This window comes from Colobus angolensis, unplaced genomic scaffold, assembly GCF_000951035.1.
Source record: "Colobus angolensis palliatus isolate OR3802 unplaced genomic scaffold, Cang.pa_1.0 Scaffold139, whole genome shotgun sequence".
NCBI classification, from domain to species: domain Eukaryota; kingdom Metazoa; phylum Chordata; class Mammalia; order Primates; family Cercopithecidae; genus Colobus; species Colobus angolensis.
The window spans coordinates 3,765,390-3,780,344 of NW_012114477.1; the positions used below are offsets into that span (position 1 = coordinate 3,765,390).

Consider the following 14,955-nt stretch of genomic DNA (forward strand, 5'->3'; position numbering starts at 1 on the left):
TAATAGATTAATAATTAATAATTAAATCACCACTTCCTTTTGCATTGTGTGTGTTACAGGCTGAATTGTGAACTCCTAAATCTCATGTGTTGAAGTTCTAGCCCCCCATACCTTAGCATGTGACAGTGTTTGGAGACAGAACCTTGAAAAGGGTGATTAAAATCCCAGTACTTTGGGAGGCCAAGGTGGGTGGATCACCTGAGGTCGGGAGTTCAAGACCAGCCTGACCAACATGGGGAAACCCTGTCTCTACTTAAAAAATGCAAAATTCGCTGGGCCTGGTGGCACATGTCTGTAATCCCAGCTACTCAGGAGGCTGAGGCAAGAGAATCGCTTGAACCCGGGAGGCGGAGGTTGTGGTGAGCTGAGATCACACCACTGCACTCCAGCCTGGGCCACAAGAGTGAAACCTAATCTCAAAAACAAAACCAAAAAAAAAACCCATGGTCATTAAAATCAGGCCATAAGGTTAGGCCCTGTTTCAATATGACTGCTGTTCTTATGAGAAAATTTGGACACAGAGATACCAGAGGTGCAGCCACATAGAAGACCATGTGAAGACTCAGCAAGAAAGCGACTATTAACAAGCCAAGGACAGAGGCCTTAGGAAAAACCACCCCTGCTGACACCTTGATTTCAGACTTCCAGCCTCCAGAACCATGAGGAAATAAATTTCTGTTGTTTAGGCCACCCAGGCTGTAGAATTTTGTTACAGCAGCTCTAGCAAACTAATATAGTATGCTACACTTTCCCTTCCCTTTCCAGGGTTTTATGAGAGTTCAGTAACTGTTGTTCCCATTACTGAGATGAGAAAACTGAGACCTAGTGAGGGAAGTGACTTGGCTGAGACTCCATGACTCGATGGATTTTACTGCAGAAACCTTGGGAAGAGCTTCATGCAAGAGCCTGGCTCTTCTCCCATTTCCACCCCACACCTAAGTATTGGGGAGCTTTTGGGTGGTGCCTCCTCTTTGCCGGGGCTTTGCCAGAGGTCCTGGCTGCTTTCCCCATATATCCCAGCAGTCTCCAGTGACCCAGAGCCCTCCTATGAATGGCAAGAGGTGGATGGTGGATTCACCAAGTGGGAGACTGAGTCTGCATCAGAGACAACAGGGTCCACTGTTCACCAGCGTGCTCCATCAGAGAGGCAGAAAGGTCTCCAGAGACGGTGAGGTCTCCAGAGAGGGGCTCCAGTGAATTTCCCTCCTGCCCCATCCTCCTCCCTTGCCCCACTTCTACCCAGAGTCTCTAGTGAGGATGATCAGCGATGAGAGCTCCTCTTTATGGGGTGACCTTACCAGTTATTACGGGTCGAATTTTGTGCCCACTTCCCCAGCCCCACTCAAAAAAATGTGGAAGTTCTAACCCGCAGTACTTCATAAAGTGACTTAATTTAAAGGTAGGGTCTTTACAGGGTGACCAAGTTAAAATAAGGTCATTAGGGCGGACCCCATCCAATATAAAATGGGGAAATGTGGATACAGACATGAACAGAAGATGAAATGAGGAGACACAGAGGGAAGATGGCCATCTACCAGCTAAGGAGAGAGGCCCTCACAGCTCTCAGAAGGAATTTACCCCGCTGACCTTGAATGTGGACTTCAACCTTCCAGCTATGGTACTTTGTCACAGCAGCCCTTGCAAACTAACACAGCAGTGATCCAAATGGGAATTCCCTCCCATGGGTGGGAGCTATGATTGGTTACACCAGAGGGGTCCTAAGGATGGAGACAAATTTGGGGTAGGATATGGAGTCTATGCTAGTGGGAATTTAAATAAAGGCAGCATTTGCTACCTAAATGTGGGCACACATATGCTAGCTTCGCCTTGGTAAAAAGGGAATAAATTCAAGGTTCTTGAATGTTGATGTGGGTGCACATTTGTGGGATGCATATATATCAGTGTGTCACATGCATTCAGGGTGTGTGGGCTCATTTATTTGTTCTTTGGCTCATTCATTCATTCATCATTCATCAGTTTCTTGAATGCTTGTACACACTTATAAATACACAGGATAGAGAAATGAATTGGCAAAGGAATATGATAGACAAGCATGGGGATTAAGGGAGCATGGAGGGGGAGCATTTGTTTCTGTTTCATATATCAGGGAAGACTTCCTGGAAGAAGTGAGCTGAAACTGGCCAGGTGAAGAGGAGGAAGAAGGTCATGGCATGTAGACATGTAGGAAGAGAAATAGCAGTATATACCCCAAACTACACACAGTTTGGGTTGGTTCTATTCTTTGGAACAGTCCTACCCCTATCTGCACCCCATCAACACTCTGGAATCCCAGGTAGCAAGGCCATAGAGAAGGCACAGATGCCCAGGAGTCAACACTTTATTTTGTTCAGGCCAACCACACTGGGAGCCCAGCATCCCCGCAGGATTTGCCTTTGTGGGCCCGTCTTGTCTCTTGAGGGTGGCCGTGCTGGCTGGCTTTGGCCACTAGGGAGGCCTGGCCAGTCTCTCTATCTCCAAGTTATTGTAGAGTCAGGAAGTCTTCAAGGGCAGTTTCAAGGAGGCTGGAAGCAAACACAGGTCAGAGTTGATGAATGGGACAAAGGATGGGTAAGGTTTTTTTTTTCTTTTTGGAGGCAGGGTCTCACTTTGTCACCCAGCTTAGTGTGCAGTGGTGCAATCATAGCTCACTGCAGCCTCCAGCTCCCGAGCTCAAGTGATCTTCCTGCTCCAGCCTCCCGAGTAGCTAGGATTACAGGTACATGTCACCACACCCAGTTAATTTTTTATTTTTTATTTCTTGTAGAGGTGGGGTCTCACTGTTACCCAGGTTGGTCTCAAACTCCTGGCCTCAAGTGATCCTCCTGCCTCAGCCTCCCAAAGAACTGGGATTACAGGCATGAGCCACTGTGCCTGGCCAGGAAGACGGGTACATTTTGATGGAGACAATGAATGGGGTGGAGGGCCTGGAATTCTGTATACCCAGTTGGCATTACTGTAGCAACTCCACAGAAAGGGATGGCAGAGCGTAGGCAGTAAAAGGAGAACAAGCGGGGGAAAAAGTTGGGATAGATTTCCCAAAGGTCCAAAAATTCCAAAGTAACCTGGCATTTACTGCATCCACGGGGTGCCATGCTCTATTCTAGGAATCTCTCATATTCTCATGAAATCCACAGTGTTACTTTAGGTAGTTGGTATTCTTATCCCTATTTTCCAACTGAGGACACAGGGGCTTGGAGAGACTGTATCACTCACCCAGGGTCCAACGGCTAGTTACAGAGCAGAACCGAGCCTTGGGGGGGTCTTGCTTGGTCCCAAAGCCCACCATGCATTTGCATTGTTGGAGGTGCTGCATTGTACAGCTGAAAAACTAGCATCCGTGGAGAAGAACCTTGCTCAGGGTAGGAAGGGGACTTGATTAAAACGGAATGGCAGAGACAAGATGTTCTGTGATGACTTCTGCTAAGGACTGTTCCCCTCATGGATGTGTGCCCTTTACTTGGCCTTTGAAACTGCTTTCTATGTCCCCGAGAGCATAATAATGTAAATGAATATCAGATCTTTACTCGGTAATTGAGAGCAGAGAGAAGGCCACGTTAAGTCAAATTAGTTTGCTCTGATATAGTCCAAGCCTGTCTCCGCGGAAGGGGCAATGGCTTTTTGATGGGCTGAGGCTGCCTCTCGAAGAAATAGAGGATGTGTGGCTCATTTGGGTCAAGGAGGCCTAGGGGTTGCAGCAGGTGCACCCTGAGAGCCATATGCAATCGCTCCACCATCTGAGCCTTGAGCTGCAGTGAGTTCTGAGATTCAGTGACTGGGAGATTTACAAAGGCTCATAGACTCTCAGGCAGCTCTAATTTCACTCATGAAGATGCCAGGAATGTGTCCCTATGGAAAACTTTTAAAGATAAATGTAGGGATTCTAGAGCTGGAAACCCAATTCTGCCCTGGTGATTCTGTACAAGTGAGTTTAATCTTTCTGATCCTCAGTCTGTCAACCTGATAAATGGGAATAAATAATATTCACCACCACTTGGGGATATCAGAGGAGTATTAAATGACCGTCTGATGTGTCTACTCAATAAATGTAAGCCTTGGTTAGCAATGAATTCCTCTTCTTTTTTTTTTTTTTTTTTTTTTTTTTGAGAGGGAGTCTCGCTCTGTCGCCCAGGCTCGAGTGCAGTGGCGAGATCTCAGCTCACTGCAAGCTCCGCCTCCCAGGTTCATGCCATTCTCCTGCCTCAGCCTCCCCAGTAGCTGGGACTACAGGCGCCTGCTACCACGCCCTGCTATTTTTTTGTATTTTTAGTGGAGACGGGGTTTCACCGTGTTAGCCAGAATGGTCTCAATCTCCTGATCTCGTGATCTGCCCACCTCAGCCTCCCAAAGTGCTGGGATTACAGGCGTGAGTCACTGCGCCCGGCCTGAATTCCTTTTCTTACCTTGACTCCAGATGAGTGACAGGATGAGTGCTAGGAGCGGGAGGAAGGGCAGTGAGTAGTTACTTCTCCTGCATTGTTGCTCTGTGATTTTTGTACTTGTTCCCTCCCCCCCCCAACCTAGGGCCTATTTCTCTCCATATGTAATGCAAGTGGACTCCACTATTCTAAAAGTCTCTTCCAACTTGGCCCTTTGCATGTCTGCGATCCCACCACTGATCTCCCATCATTATGTGGACAGAATGCCATCGCAGCTCCTTCAACCCCAGGTGGAATGACATTAAGAAAAGAAAATGATAGTAGGGTGAGGAAACTTTAAACATCTGGCACCTTCTTCTTCTTCTTCTTTTTTTTCCTGAGACAGAGTTTCGCTCCTGCTGCCCAGGCTGGAGTGCAGTGGTGGCACCCTTAGCTCACTGCAACCTTCGCCTCGCCAGTTCAAGCGATTCTCCTGCCTCAGCCTCCTGAGTAGCTGGGATTACAGGCGCCAGCCAAGACACCCAGCTAATTTTTTGTATTTTTAGTAGAGACAAGGTTTCACCCTGTTGGTCAGTCTGGTCTCGAACTCCTGGCCTTAGGTGATCTACCCACCTCGGCCTCCCAAAGTGCTGGGATTACAGGCGTGAGCTACCACGCCCGGCCACATCCGGCACCTTCTTTAGTGTCATCCCACAGGAACCTCTTACGTCCTGATGTGTCTGCATTTCAAAGTACAAGGAAAGGGAGGTACCCAGCAGAGGGTTCCTGAAAAGCTTTGCATCCAGCAACACATGACTTCAGCTAAAACTTCTAAAAATCTTGATCTCTAAAGAAATCAGTTGTGGCAGTAAGGACAGTAGGGGCACCTGCTCTCCCCAAGGCTGCAAGGTGAACTCTCATTCCCCAAGAACAGCCCCAGCCTGTTGCTTTTACCTGAACTGGTGCCTACTTCTGGAGATATTTTTTCATTATGCTTGTAACATCGTCGTCTTTCCTCCCTGCCCCTGGCTCTCTGTGCTCGGGGGACGTTCCCTCACCACCGTCACCCGCAAGTCGTTGGATTCCTGGTCGACTTTTGATGCTGTCAGCACTTTTGAAGGACACGATGGAGCTGGAGGATGAGGACGAGTCGGACAGGTGAGCAGGATCCTCCTTGGGCTCCGGGCTCTTTTTCAAAATGGTCTTGATCCCTGAGAGAAAGGAACGGTCAGCCTCTTCTGTCTCAAAGTGGACGCTTGAACGCTGTGAGCCGTCTTGCCCACCTTTGGCTGCTCCGGCCAAGGATGTAGGCATCTGGGGCTTCCGGATAGCTGGGAGGAAGTCATCGAAGTCCACTTTGGTCTTGCGTTCGTAGTCGAGGCTTGGGAGTTTCCAGCTGAAGGGGTCACTGCCTAGAGGTTCCTCCATCAGGTGGGCGAACTGGCGGTTCTGGAAAACGAGCGGCTCCTTTCCAAGGTCTGGACAGCCCGCATCGTCCACAGAGGACTCCAAACACCGCCTCCGAGGACGCAGTGTGGGTGACAACAGCATGTCCCTGGGTGTGGTCGGGGAGCTCAGTTTTCTCCCCATGTTCGGTCTGGATTCTAAGAGGGACTCGCAGGAACTGAATCGGGTCTTCGCCTTCTCGGGGAGTAGGGTCATGCCCCCAACACCATCTGAAGAGATGCATTTGAGGCTGGTGGACCTCAAGAGACCACCAGCGGCCCCTTCGATTTCCAGGGGTGACTTTGCCCCAACCCTCAATGAGAGGTTTCCCTCGTCACTGCCAGCCCTGCCCCTCCTTAGTGTGGAAGCCCCAGTCGTCTGGTAAATGGGGAGAGTGGGCCAGTCCTCCAGGCCCAGCGTGGACCCCTGGCCTCTCTGGGCTCTCTTCCTCCGGAGCCCTTCCACGAACTCCGAGAGGGCTGCTGAAGGACTGGGCAGCTTTTCCCTCGACAGAGGGGATGTATTTGTACTCCGAGAAGCCAGGGGAGAGGACGCAGCTTCTAATCTCTCTGTGGACTTTCTCTGGACGGCAAGCCCTTCGCCATCCCCAAAATGACAGTACTTTTGCCGGCGGACGAAGTGGGGAGAAACAGGCTTGTCTCCCGAGGTCTTGCTGCGGACATCTGCGGACCAGGCTCTGCTCAGTGCCGATTGGGTCCTCTCAGCGTCCCCAGCCTCCTCATTTATCCTGTGCCAAGAAGAAAAATGCAGTCTGTAGAAATTGTGCAATTCATACAATTTGTGCAATCGGTGTGAGAGACCCTAAGCACGGGCACTAATATTATTTTTCTTTGGAAATACCATCCCTATCGCACTCTCAAATGAACCATATGATTTAATGTGCAAATTCAAGCCATGTAAATGATTTCTTGTTGCTTTCTGAATGCAATTTCTGTCTATAATTAAACCCAGCTAAGTACATTTGAGTAGATTAAAACTGCAGCTAGGACGGATGAATTAGATTTATGAGGCATCATATCTGACATGATAGGACCTACCATCCCAGGGCTTACTGTGAGGTAAGTAGTTTGCTTCTTCGAGACCGGAAGGGGACATACAGTGGGTTGTTTGTTTATTTGGGGCCAAGCCCAGAGGACAGTCCCATTAAGTGGGGCTTCTGAGAGTCAAGACCCAAATATGTCTCTCCACGGGGTGCCCCATGACATCCCTGATTGTTTCATGGGGTGAGGGTGTAGGCAAAATCTTGTTCCCCCAGAAGGGAAAGACTCACATGAAATCAACTTAAAACCAAGACTATACACAAGAGGACAGACGGTTTCTATTCTGGGACTACACCAGACATGGCTTTTATGCAGAGGGAGTTTGTAGCAGCAGCGCCAGAAACACTTTGCCTCTGAAAAGTAGAAGCCTCACAGTGGGACCAAATTAGAGACTGTAAAATAAATGGCATCATTCAAAGGAGAGAGACTGGAGTCCACCAACCTTTCCTTTAATAAATAAAATCTATCTGTCCTCTAAGAGAAACGACCCCCTTCACTCCCACCAGCAAAGTCACAATTTACTTTTTTTAAAATGTCAGAGTTTTGGCATTGCAGATAAAGCCACTGTGGGCGCAGGCCTGAAGAGGCGCTGAAGGCAATGCATACACGGGTTTCCAGTCATGGGGTCCCTGCCTCTGAGTGCATTGCTGCTGGAACTGTAACAGTCGGGATGACTGCAGGATTCGGACCCCTATGTACAAAGCGTGACTGAGATTCTGCTATAAGACTTTGGTGAAGACTTCTTGCTTACCCAGCTGCATAACACCATTTCCACTCCTGATCACACAGGACAGTTTAGGAGAAAAAGAACTGACCACAATGACCCAATGGGCTTTTGAATCTGGGAAGGAAGCCAAGCCAAGGTCCCTTGAGGTGATGCCATGGAAGGCAGGGAGGGAATGGTTGGGGCAGGAGAGCAGCGTCTTTCTCAGGGAAATAGGTGGGGGCTGAAATAGACTCAATGTTTGCCTCCCCCAAAAATTAGTATGTTGACACCTAATCCTCAATGTGATGATATTAGGAGGTGGGGCTTTTGGGAGGTGATTAGGTCACCAGGGTGGAGCCCTTGTGAATGAGATTAGTGCCCTTATAAAAGAGGCCCCAGAGGGCTCCCTCACCCCTTCCACTGTGTGAGGACACAGTGAGATGGCCATCTATGAATCAGACAACAAATGTAACTGCCAGCACCTTGACCTTAGATTTCCCAGCCTCTAGAACTATAAGAAATACATTTCTGTTGTTTATAAGCCACCCAGTCTATGGTGTTTTTGTTATAGCAGCCAGAAGAGACTGAGACAGGCACCTAGACCCTGCCTTCCTGAGCGCCCCTGAGGACAGAGCTTCAGTGATCCCATAAACCTATCTCCTCTAGGTCTGGCAGGAGCTCCCCAGGCTGGGGGCCTGTGTGAGATCGCCATGGCAACGATGGGCCCAGCTAAAGGGCTTCATGAGGACAAGGCATAGAGCTGGCTGTGATCATCTGCCTCTCCTTATTCCCCATGTCAGATGGGTGGAAGAGAATCTCAGTAGTGGTCTGGCAATGGTAAGATCTGGGTGTCAAGGTGGCAACGTGGAGGAGTTACCTCCTCTCTCTCTCTGACCATCACCCTCAGCCCTTCTCCTGTGTGATCAGGCTTGTTATTCCTGCCCTCTTGCTCACCCTGCTCCAGGACGCTGGTCTCCTGGGACAGGCCAAGCCCTCCCTGCTTCTGGGTTTTGCATGAGCGGTTTTAGCTGGAGAACTCCTTTCACTCCCCGAACTCTAGTCATGGTGCCTTCCTCCTGGGGCAGCTGGGACAGTGAAAGAAATGCCCTTGATACTGTCTCTGGCACCTGATCACCCAAATAATGGTTAGTGGTTATGATGAATAATTTATAACCAATAATACATGGCTATTAATCATTAATAACTAAAGGCAATCATTATTACTACTATTTAACTTCTGGATCTCCAGAACCCAACCCCACACTGGACGCAATAAAAGCCTCAACTGAAGTTCAAAGAGGGATGCACAGGTGAATGAATGGGCAGGTGACCTTCAGCTCACCATAAGAAGAAAGGTTGGTTCCCATGTGCTAAAACAAAGGCCACACGTTTGCCCAGAGCAGCTCCCTCCTTTCCTATTTCTTGCCTGTTCCCATCACAGCTGGACACGGGCTGGAAGAGGAGATAGAGGGCTCCTTTGTGATTCCCCGAAGGTGCATTTGTCAACTTCATTGCTTTGGAATCACTCCCCGAATACATGGCAGGACGGCATTCACACGCCTGTATTTTTTTTTTATTCCCTACTTTTTATTAATAAACAGCTTGGAGTTGCCAGGGGCAGTGGGCTGCCGCAGAACTGACAAAAGTCATTTCCATCCTGTCCTGGCCCTGAAAGGAGGCGGGTGTGATGAATGAGTGTCTTGGATGCTCTGTCTCATCCATTGCCTGCCACGTGAGGAGGGCAACATTGAGGGCTCCTGTCACCGAATCTCCCGGGACTCTGCCATCCTGCTCACCCTAGCTTCCACTGCCACTGCTGGCTGCAGACGCCAGGGCAGGGCACGAAAATGGAGGGTGAAGAAGTCCCAAGAGGAGGAAGAGGAGGAGGAGGAGGGAAGAGGGGGAGCCAAAAACATAGGGGGGAAAAAAGGCATAAAAGTAGGTGGAAGGAGAATCACAGACCACAAGTCTGAACTGACAGGGTCTTGCTGACTCTCATTTCTGCACCTCCAGAGTTGGCACCGAGCCCAGCATTTAGTAGATGTTCAGCAAATGCTGTCAAATTCAATCAAGGTAGATGAGAAAAAAGAGATAGTCAGGGTGAGAAAAGTGAAGGGAGGGCAAAGAAATGTAGGAAGAAGAGAAGCAGGGTCAGAGCATGAAAGAAGAGGAGGCAGTTTAAACAGGAAAGAAGTTGAAATGAGATGGAGACCCAGAAGGGCGGTGGTGATGGAGAAGAAGGAAGGAGACTTAGGCAAAGGCAAGAAGGGGAGAAAGGAACATTGCAGAGGCCTTTCTGGCTGGCAACTAAGGATCTGCCATCTTCAGCTTTGACAAAAAGGCAAGATAGGCTGGGGTCCATGGTGAAGTAACCGGCTGCCCAGAAATGGGGATCTGGAGGTCACAGTCTGAGTGCTGGTGATCAGGTACAGAGGCCATAGGTGTGCTAGGCCCAAGCCAGGAAGGTTCCCAGCTATGCTGGCACAGGGGAAGATTCACTCGCCTTCCCTGGGCCCCTTGAGGAGCAATGCCTTCTACAAGGCATGGAAGCCAAGATGTTCCAGCACAGCCACTCAGGCCCAGCTTGGCTGTCACGGGGTCTGATGTCTTGAGATTGGAATGAGCTGAGTCCCACCTTTCTGGAATGGTCTGGTGCCTTTGAAACCTCAGCTGGTGAGCTTAAAACAGGAATACAAGCTATGCAGTGTAGACTCCTGGTGGTGGGGGCTGGAGAGGAGAAGAAGTGGGGGTCAAGTGAGGAGAGAGGGGGAAGAGAGGGCAAGAAGGAAAGAAAGAAAGAAGCTACCCACGGCCAAGTGCTTCTTCCTGGCTTTCCCATGCAGAAATCCACCTACATCTCTGCAAGTGCTTTTTCCATTTCCTGTCTGCACCACTTCTCAAGGTATAAAGTTCCTTGCATCCACTCCTTTCTGTATAGAGACTGAAGAATTTAACCTGAATTCAGATGTCCTTTTGTAGGCTTTGGGATAAGGATCCCAAGTTCTGCTGAGTAAGGCTGCATGATCATCCCCGCTCCTGTCCTAGCACTGGACACTTCAAACACATCCTATCTGACTTCATCTGGGGACCAGTAAGAGTCATTTTTTTCTTTGTAGCTGTCTTCACAGGACCAGCTCGGTGTGGCTCAGATGGAACTCCCCATCATCATCATGACGGAGGGATGTCGGATAATCAAGATGTTACCGTGTCTGCTTCCCAGAGCCTGGGCCAGGGAGGGGGATGATGTATAGAAGGCTCTCAGAGTCACTGAGAGACAGGATAGGCATGAGTACTGTTACTCTTCAAGAAGAGACTCCAGAAAAGCCTTGCAGACTTCTGCTGCCTGCCCTGCAGTCTGTCCAAAAAGGAATTTCCTTCTGGTATACCTGCTACGGGAAAGAGCCAGAGGATAGTCCTTGAGCATCCAGCCACAGAGATGCTGGGCTGGTTCTATAACTCAGTGGATGAGATAGTCATTGGTCACAACAGCTACCCCTGACTAGATACCTACTTGTGCCAGGTGCTGTGCTGGATACCAGGAATATAGGAGAGAGCAAACGGATGGTTCCTGCCCTCATAGCAACCCTGAGAGATAGGGATTATGATCTCCAGGCACAGAGAGGCTGAGTAACCTCTGCAAGCACACACAGCTGGCAACCAAGTCTTGTTTTACCACTCACTAGCCACGTGACCTAGTGACCACTGCCTAACTTCTCTAACCCTCAGCTTCCTTAGCTGAAAAATGAGGGAAACCAGATTGGCCTTGCAATGCTATGGAGATCAGAACTCCATGAGGGCAGGATTTTTATGCATTATATTCGCTGCTACCAGTGTCTATAGAACAATGTCTTAGCACACAGTAGGTGCTCAATCAATTTGTGTTGAATGAGTGAGGGAAGCACCAGGGCCCTAACACATTGTAGGTGCTCCATAAACATGTGTTGGATGCATGAGTGAATTGCCAGTCCTCAGGCACATAGTAGGTGCTCAATAAAATGTTCAAGTTATGAATCAAGCTCTAGTGCTTGCCACATAGTAGGTTCCAATAAATATTGGACTGATTAAATGAACTGATGAATAAGGGTATTTATATGAAAATGCTGTAAGTATGGGTTGCTTCAAGTTATATAAGTTTATTAGGTAAACTAGGACATGAAAACTCAGAAATACTGAAATTTCCACTCTTTCTAACCTACAAGACAGGAAGAAAAAAAAAAAGCTTCAGACGCAGAGAGACCTGAGTTCAAATCCCAGCTCTGTCTATTCCAAGTCAGGTTTGTTGTTTGTTTGTTTGTTTTTGTTGTTTTGTTTTGTTTGTGATGGAGTCTTGCTCTGTTGCCCAGGCTGTAGTGCAGTGGCATGATCATGGCTCACTGCAAACTCTGCCTCCAGGGTTCAGGTGATTCTCCTGCCTCAGCCTCCCAAGTAGCTGGGATTACAGGTGCACACCACCACACCAGGCAAAGTTTTACATTTTTAGTAGCGACAGGGTTTCACCATGTTGGTCAGGATGGTCTCAAACTCCTGACCTCAAGTGATCCACCCACCTCAGCCTCCCAAAGTGTGGGGATTACAGGCGTGAGCCATGGCGCCCAGGCCCCCAGGTATCGTTTGAAGCCTGAACTTGTACAGGTATAAGATTGGGAATGACACTGCCCTAGGACCCAGGGTCTTATTAGAAATGAGAGACGATGTGTGTCATATGCATATTCAGCATTTAAGAGTGGAAGCCATTTCTACTCCCATTACTCCCAGTACTGCCATTGAGGCAAAAGACACTACAGTTAAACTTTCATGCATTACTTATTTATCTCAAAGTTAATCCTTTGATATAACAGTTTAACATACATTTTAAAATCTTAACACTTGTCTGATTGCTTTTCTTTAATGACCGCTTTCATCAGTGCTAGAGAAGACCACAGATTGAGGGCAGATGTTCAAGAGTAAACAATTCCCATGTATAAGCCTACTGTGAACTGCACGGAGAAGGGAAGTGGAGACTGAAGTGGTTGGTTCAGCCTCAGAACGAGCTAGTGTCTGAGACAGTGTCTCCCGCTTGGACCATACCCCTTCCCCTTTCAGATTACCTTATGAATGGGGTCCCATCGTTTTATCTCTAGTGTTGACCACAGAAGCAGATGCTCCATGAAAATTGGTGAAGAACAAAGAAGGCGGCACCTATATCTGCATGTATCGTAGGCAGTATCTCATCAAGCTAAGAAGCATCACCCCATCAACATCAGAGGCATCACCCCACCTTGCAGATGAGGAAACTGAGGCTCAGTGGTGAGAAACCATTTGCTCAAGGCCATACTGCTAAGTGGCAGGGCCTGCATTTGAATGCTGGTGGGCCAGCTCTGAATCCCATTCTTCTTCCACTGCATCACACACCCACCGGGCAGAAGGCTGACGGGAAACCTCAGCCAGTTGAATTTACATCTACACGTACATATTTTTCAAAATCCACTGCAATGTAATGAACCAAGAAAGTCCAAGTCAAGGAGATGCTGGATTTACTGTCATTAGATTTAATCACACAGCAAAACAAGCAAACAAACAAAACATAATTCCCAGGTCTGAGTGTGGTCAGAGCCTGGGCCAATTGTAGCTACAGGAAACTCAATACAGATTTAATGACACCGTGAATCATCCCCCAAAGCACGCTGTCAGCCCCCATTCTTCATCCATTCCCTGAAATTAAAGAGGAAATTAAAAACATATTGATGTTCTTTAATACTGGTGAGGCCTGAGATGGGAAACCAGATGCTCTTTGAAGATGGCCTGAAGATTTGGTAACTGAGTCCAAAATAACAACAGAGAGTCTATAATAAAAGTTGACATGGCACCCAGGACTATGCATTATGCAGGGAATGGGAGGCACTTATTAAGCCACTGTGGCACACAGGTAAATACCACATCATTAGAGTTGTCATGTATTATGCCTTTAGGCTTTATAGACATTACTCAAGTTTATGCTCACAACAGTCCTCTAAAGCAGATATTGCAATCCTCCCCTGTCAGAACTGAGGCTCAGAAAGAATCAGTAATTTGTCATGTCATAAGTGGGAGAACATGGATGTAAACCAAGGAGTCCTACCCCAGGCCCATGGCTCCCAACTGCTTTACTCTACTGCCCTTTATCGTCCCATTTTATAAATGAGGAAGCTGAGGCGAAGAGAGGCAAATGGGCTTGTTGAGAAGGAGCAGAGCTGAGACTCCCACCCTGGTCTGTCTGTCTACCTATAATGTTCTGAGCACATAGCAGCAGAAGACGGGCTGCCCTCCCGTCCTGGGGAGAGCAGTGTAGGTGTTGAGTCTGGAAAAAACATGCAGAAGGGTCAGCAATGCAAGAAATTCCAGAGAAACCGTGAAGCACAGACTATAAATGCACCAAGAGGTTGGCAAAAGAGAGAGCACTCAGTACCGGTGCCTGGGTGCACAGCCTTCCTTTCTTTGTTTTGAGATGGAGTTTCATTCTTGTCGCCCAGGCTGGAGTGCAATGGCGTGATCTCGGCTCACTGCAACCTCCGCCTCCCAAGTTCAAGCAATTCTCCTGCCTCAGCCTCCCAAGTAGCTGGGATTACAGGCACCCACCACCACCACAGTCAGCGAATTTTTGTATTTTTAGTAGAGACAGGGTTTCGCCATGTTGGCCAGGCTGGTCTCCAACTCCTGACCCCAAGTGATCTGCTCACCTCAGCCTCCCAAAGTGCTGGGATTATGGGCGTGAGCAACCACGCCCGGCCATGCGTTCTTGAGGAGGTGGGTTGAGTCAGGCTTTGGAAGAAGGGTAGGATTTCAGTGTTAACGATGGCTCGAGAAAGACACTCCAAGCAAGAGCAGAAGATTCCTCCTATCGATTCTTAGCTTATTCAATCTGCAAAACCCTTGACAAGCAAGGGCTGATATCTAAATTTCACAGGCCAAGGAAAATGAGGCTTAGGAAGCTCCCTCACCACTAGCTGAGAGGGAAGTTCAAAGTAAGGAGGGTGCTGGGGGTTGGGGGAAGGATAGCCAAGGAAGCAGGGAAGTGAAGGGGAGGTGACATTAGCAGTAATCTGTCCCCATGCCTGGCCACTCCTGGCATGGGGAAGAGTCAGGAAACAGACACGGTGAATATCCTACATTCCTTACAATATGGCAGTTTTTATGAGACAAGGTCGCTCTCAAGGCTTGCTTGCTGTTCTCTCTGATGCTTAAGGTCAGTGCTGAGTCTTTGACAATTTTACAAACCAATCCATCGAGCTGCCCTGAGTGGACACCTGCCTCCATGCCTTCTGTGGCTCAGCAGAATTTGGCTTGACTTCACCCACACATTCTTACTGGATACCAGGGACTAAGGTCAGTGATTTTTGCATAGAGTTGCCCATTCAAGTCACCCTTGGAA

At 48.5% G+C, this 14,955-nt stretch overlaps 1 protein-coding gene across 1 annotated transcript in view; it reads right to left on the minus strand.

The window, feature by feature from the left end:
• Nucleotides 1-2,320: 2,320 nt before the first annotated feature.
• Nucleotides 2,321-14,955, minus strand: part of MYO18B (myosin XVIIIB) — a 289,839-nt gene continuing 277,204 nt past the window's right edge. Inside the window, exons 42-43 of the mRNA XM_011934846.1 lie at nt 5,310-6,549; nt 2,321-2,522 (exon numbers count right to left, since the gene is read on the minus strand). Coding sequence (XP_011790236.1) covers nt 5,322-6,549 — 1,228 coding nt within the window. The 3' untranslated portion in view covers nt 2,321-2,522; nt 5,310-5,321. The remainder of the gene's footprint in view (nt 2,523-5,309; nt 6,550-14,955) is intronic.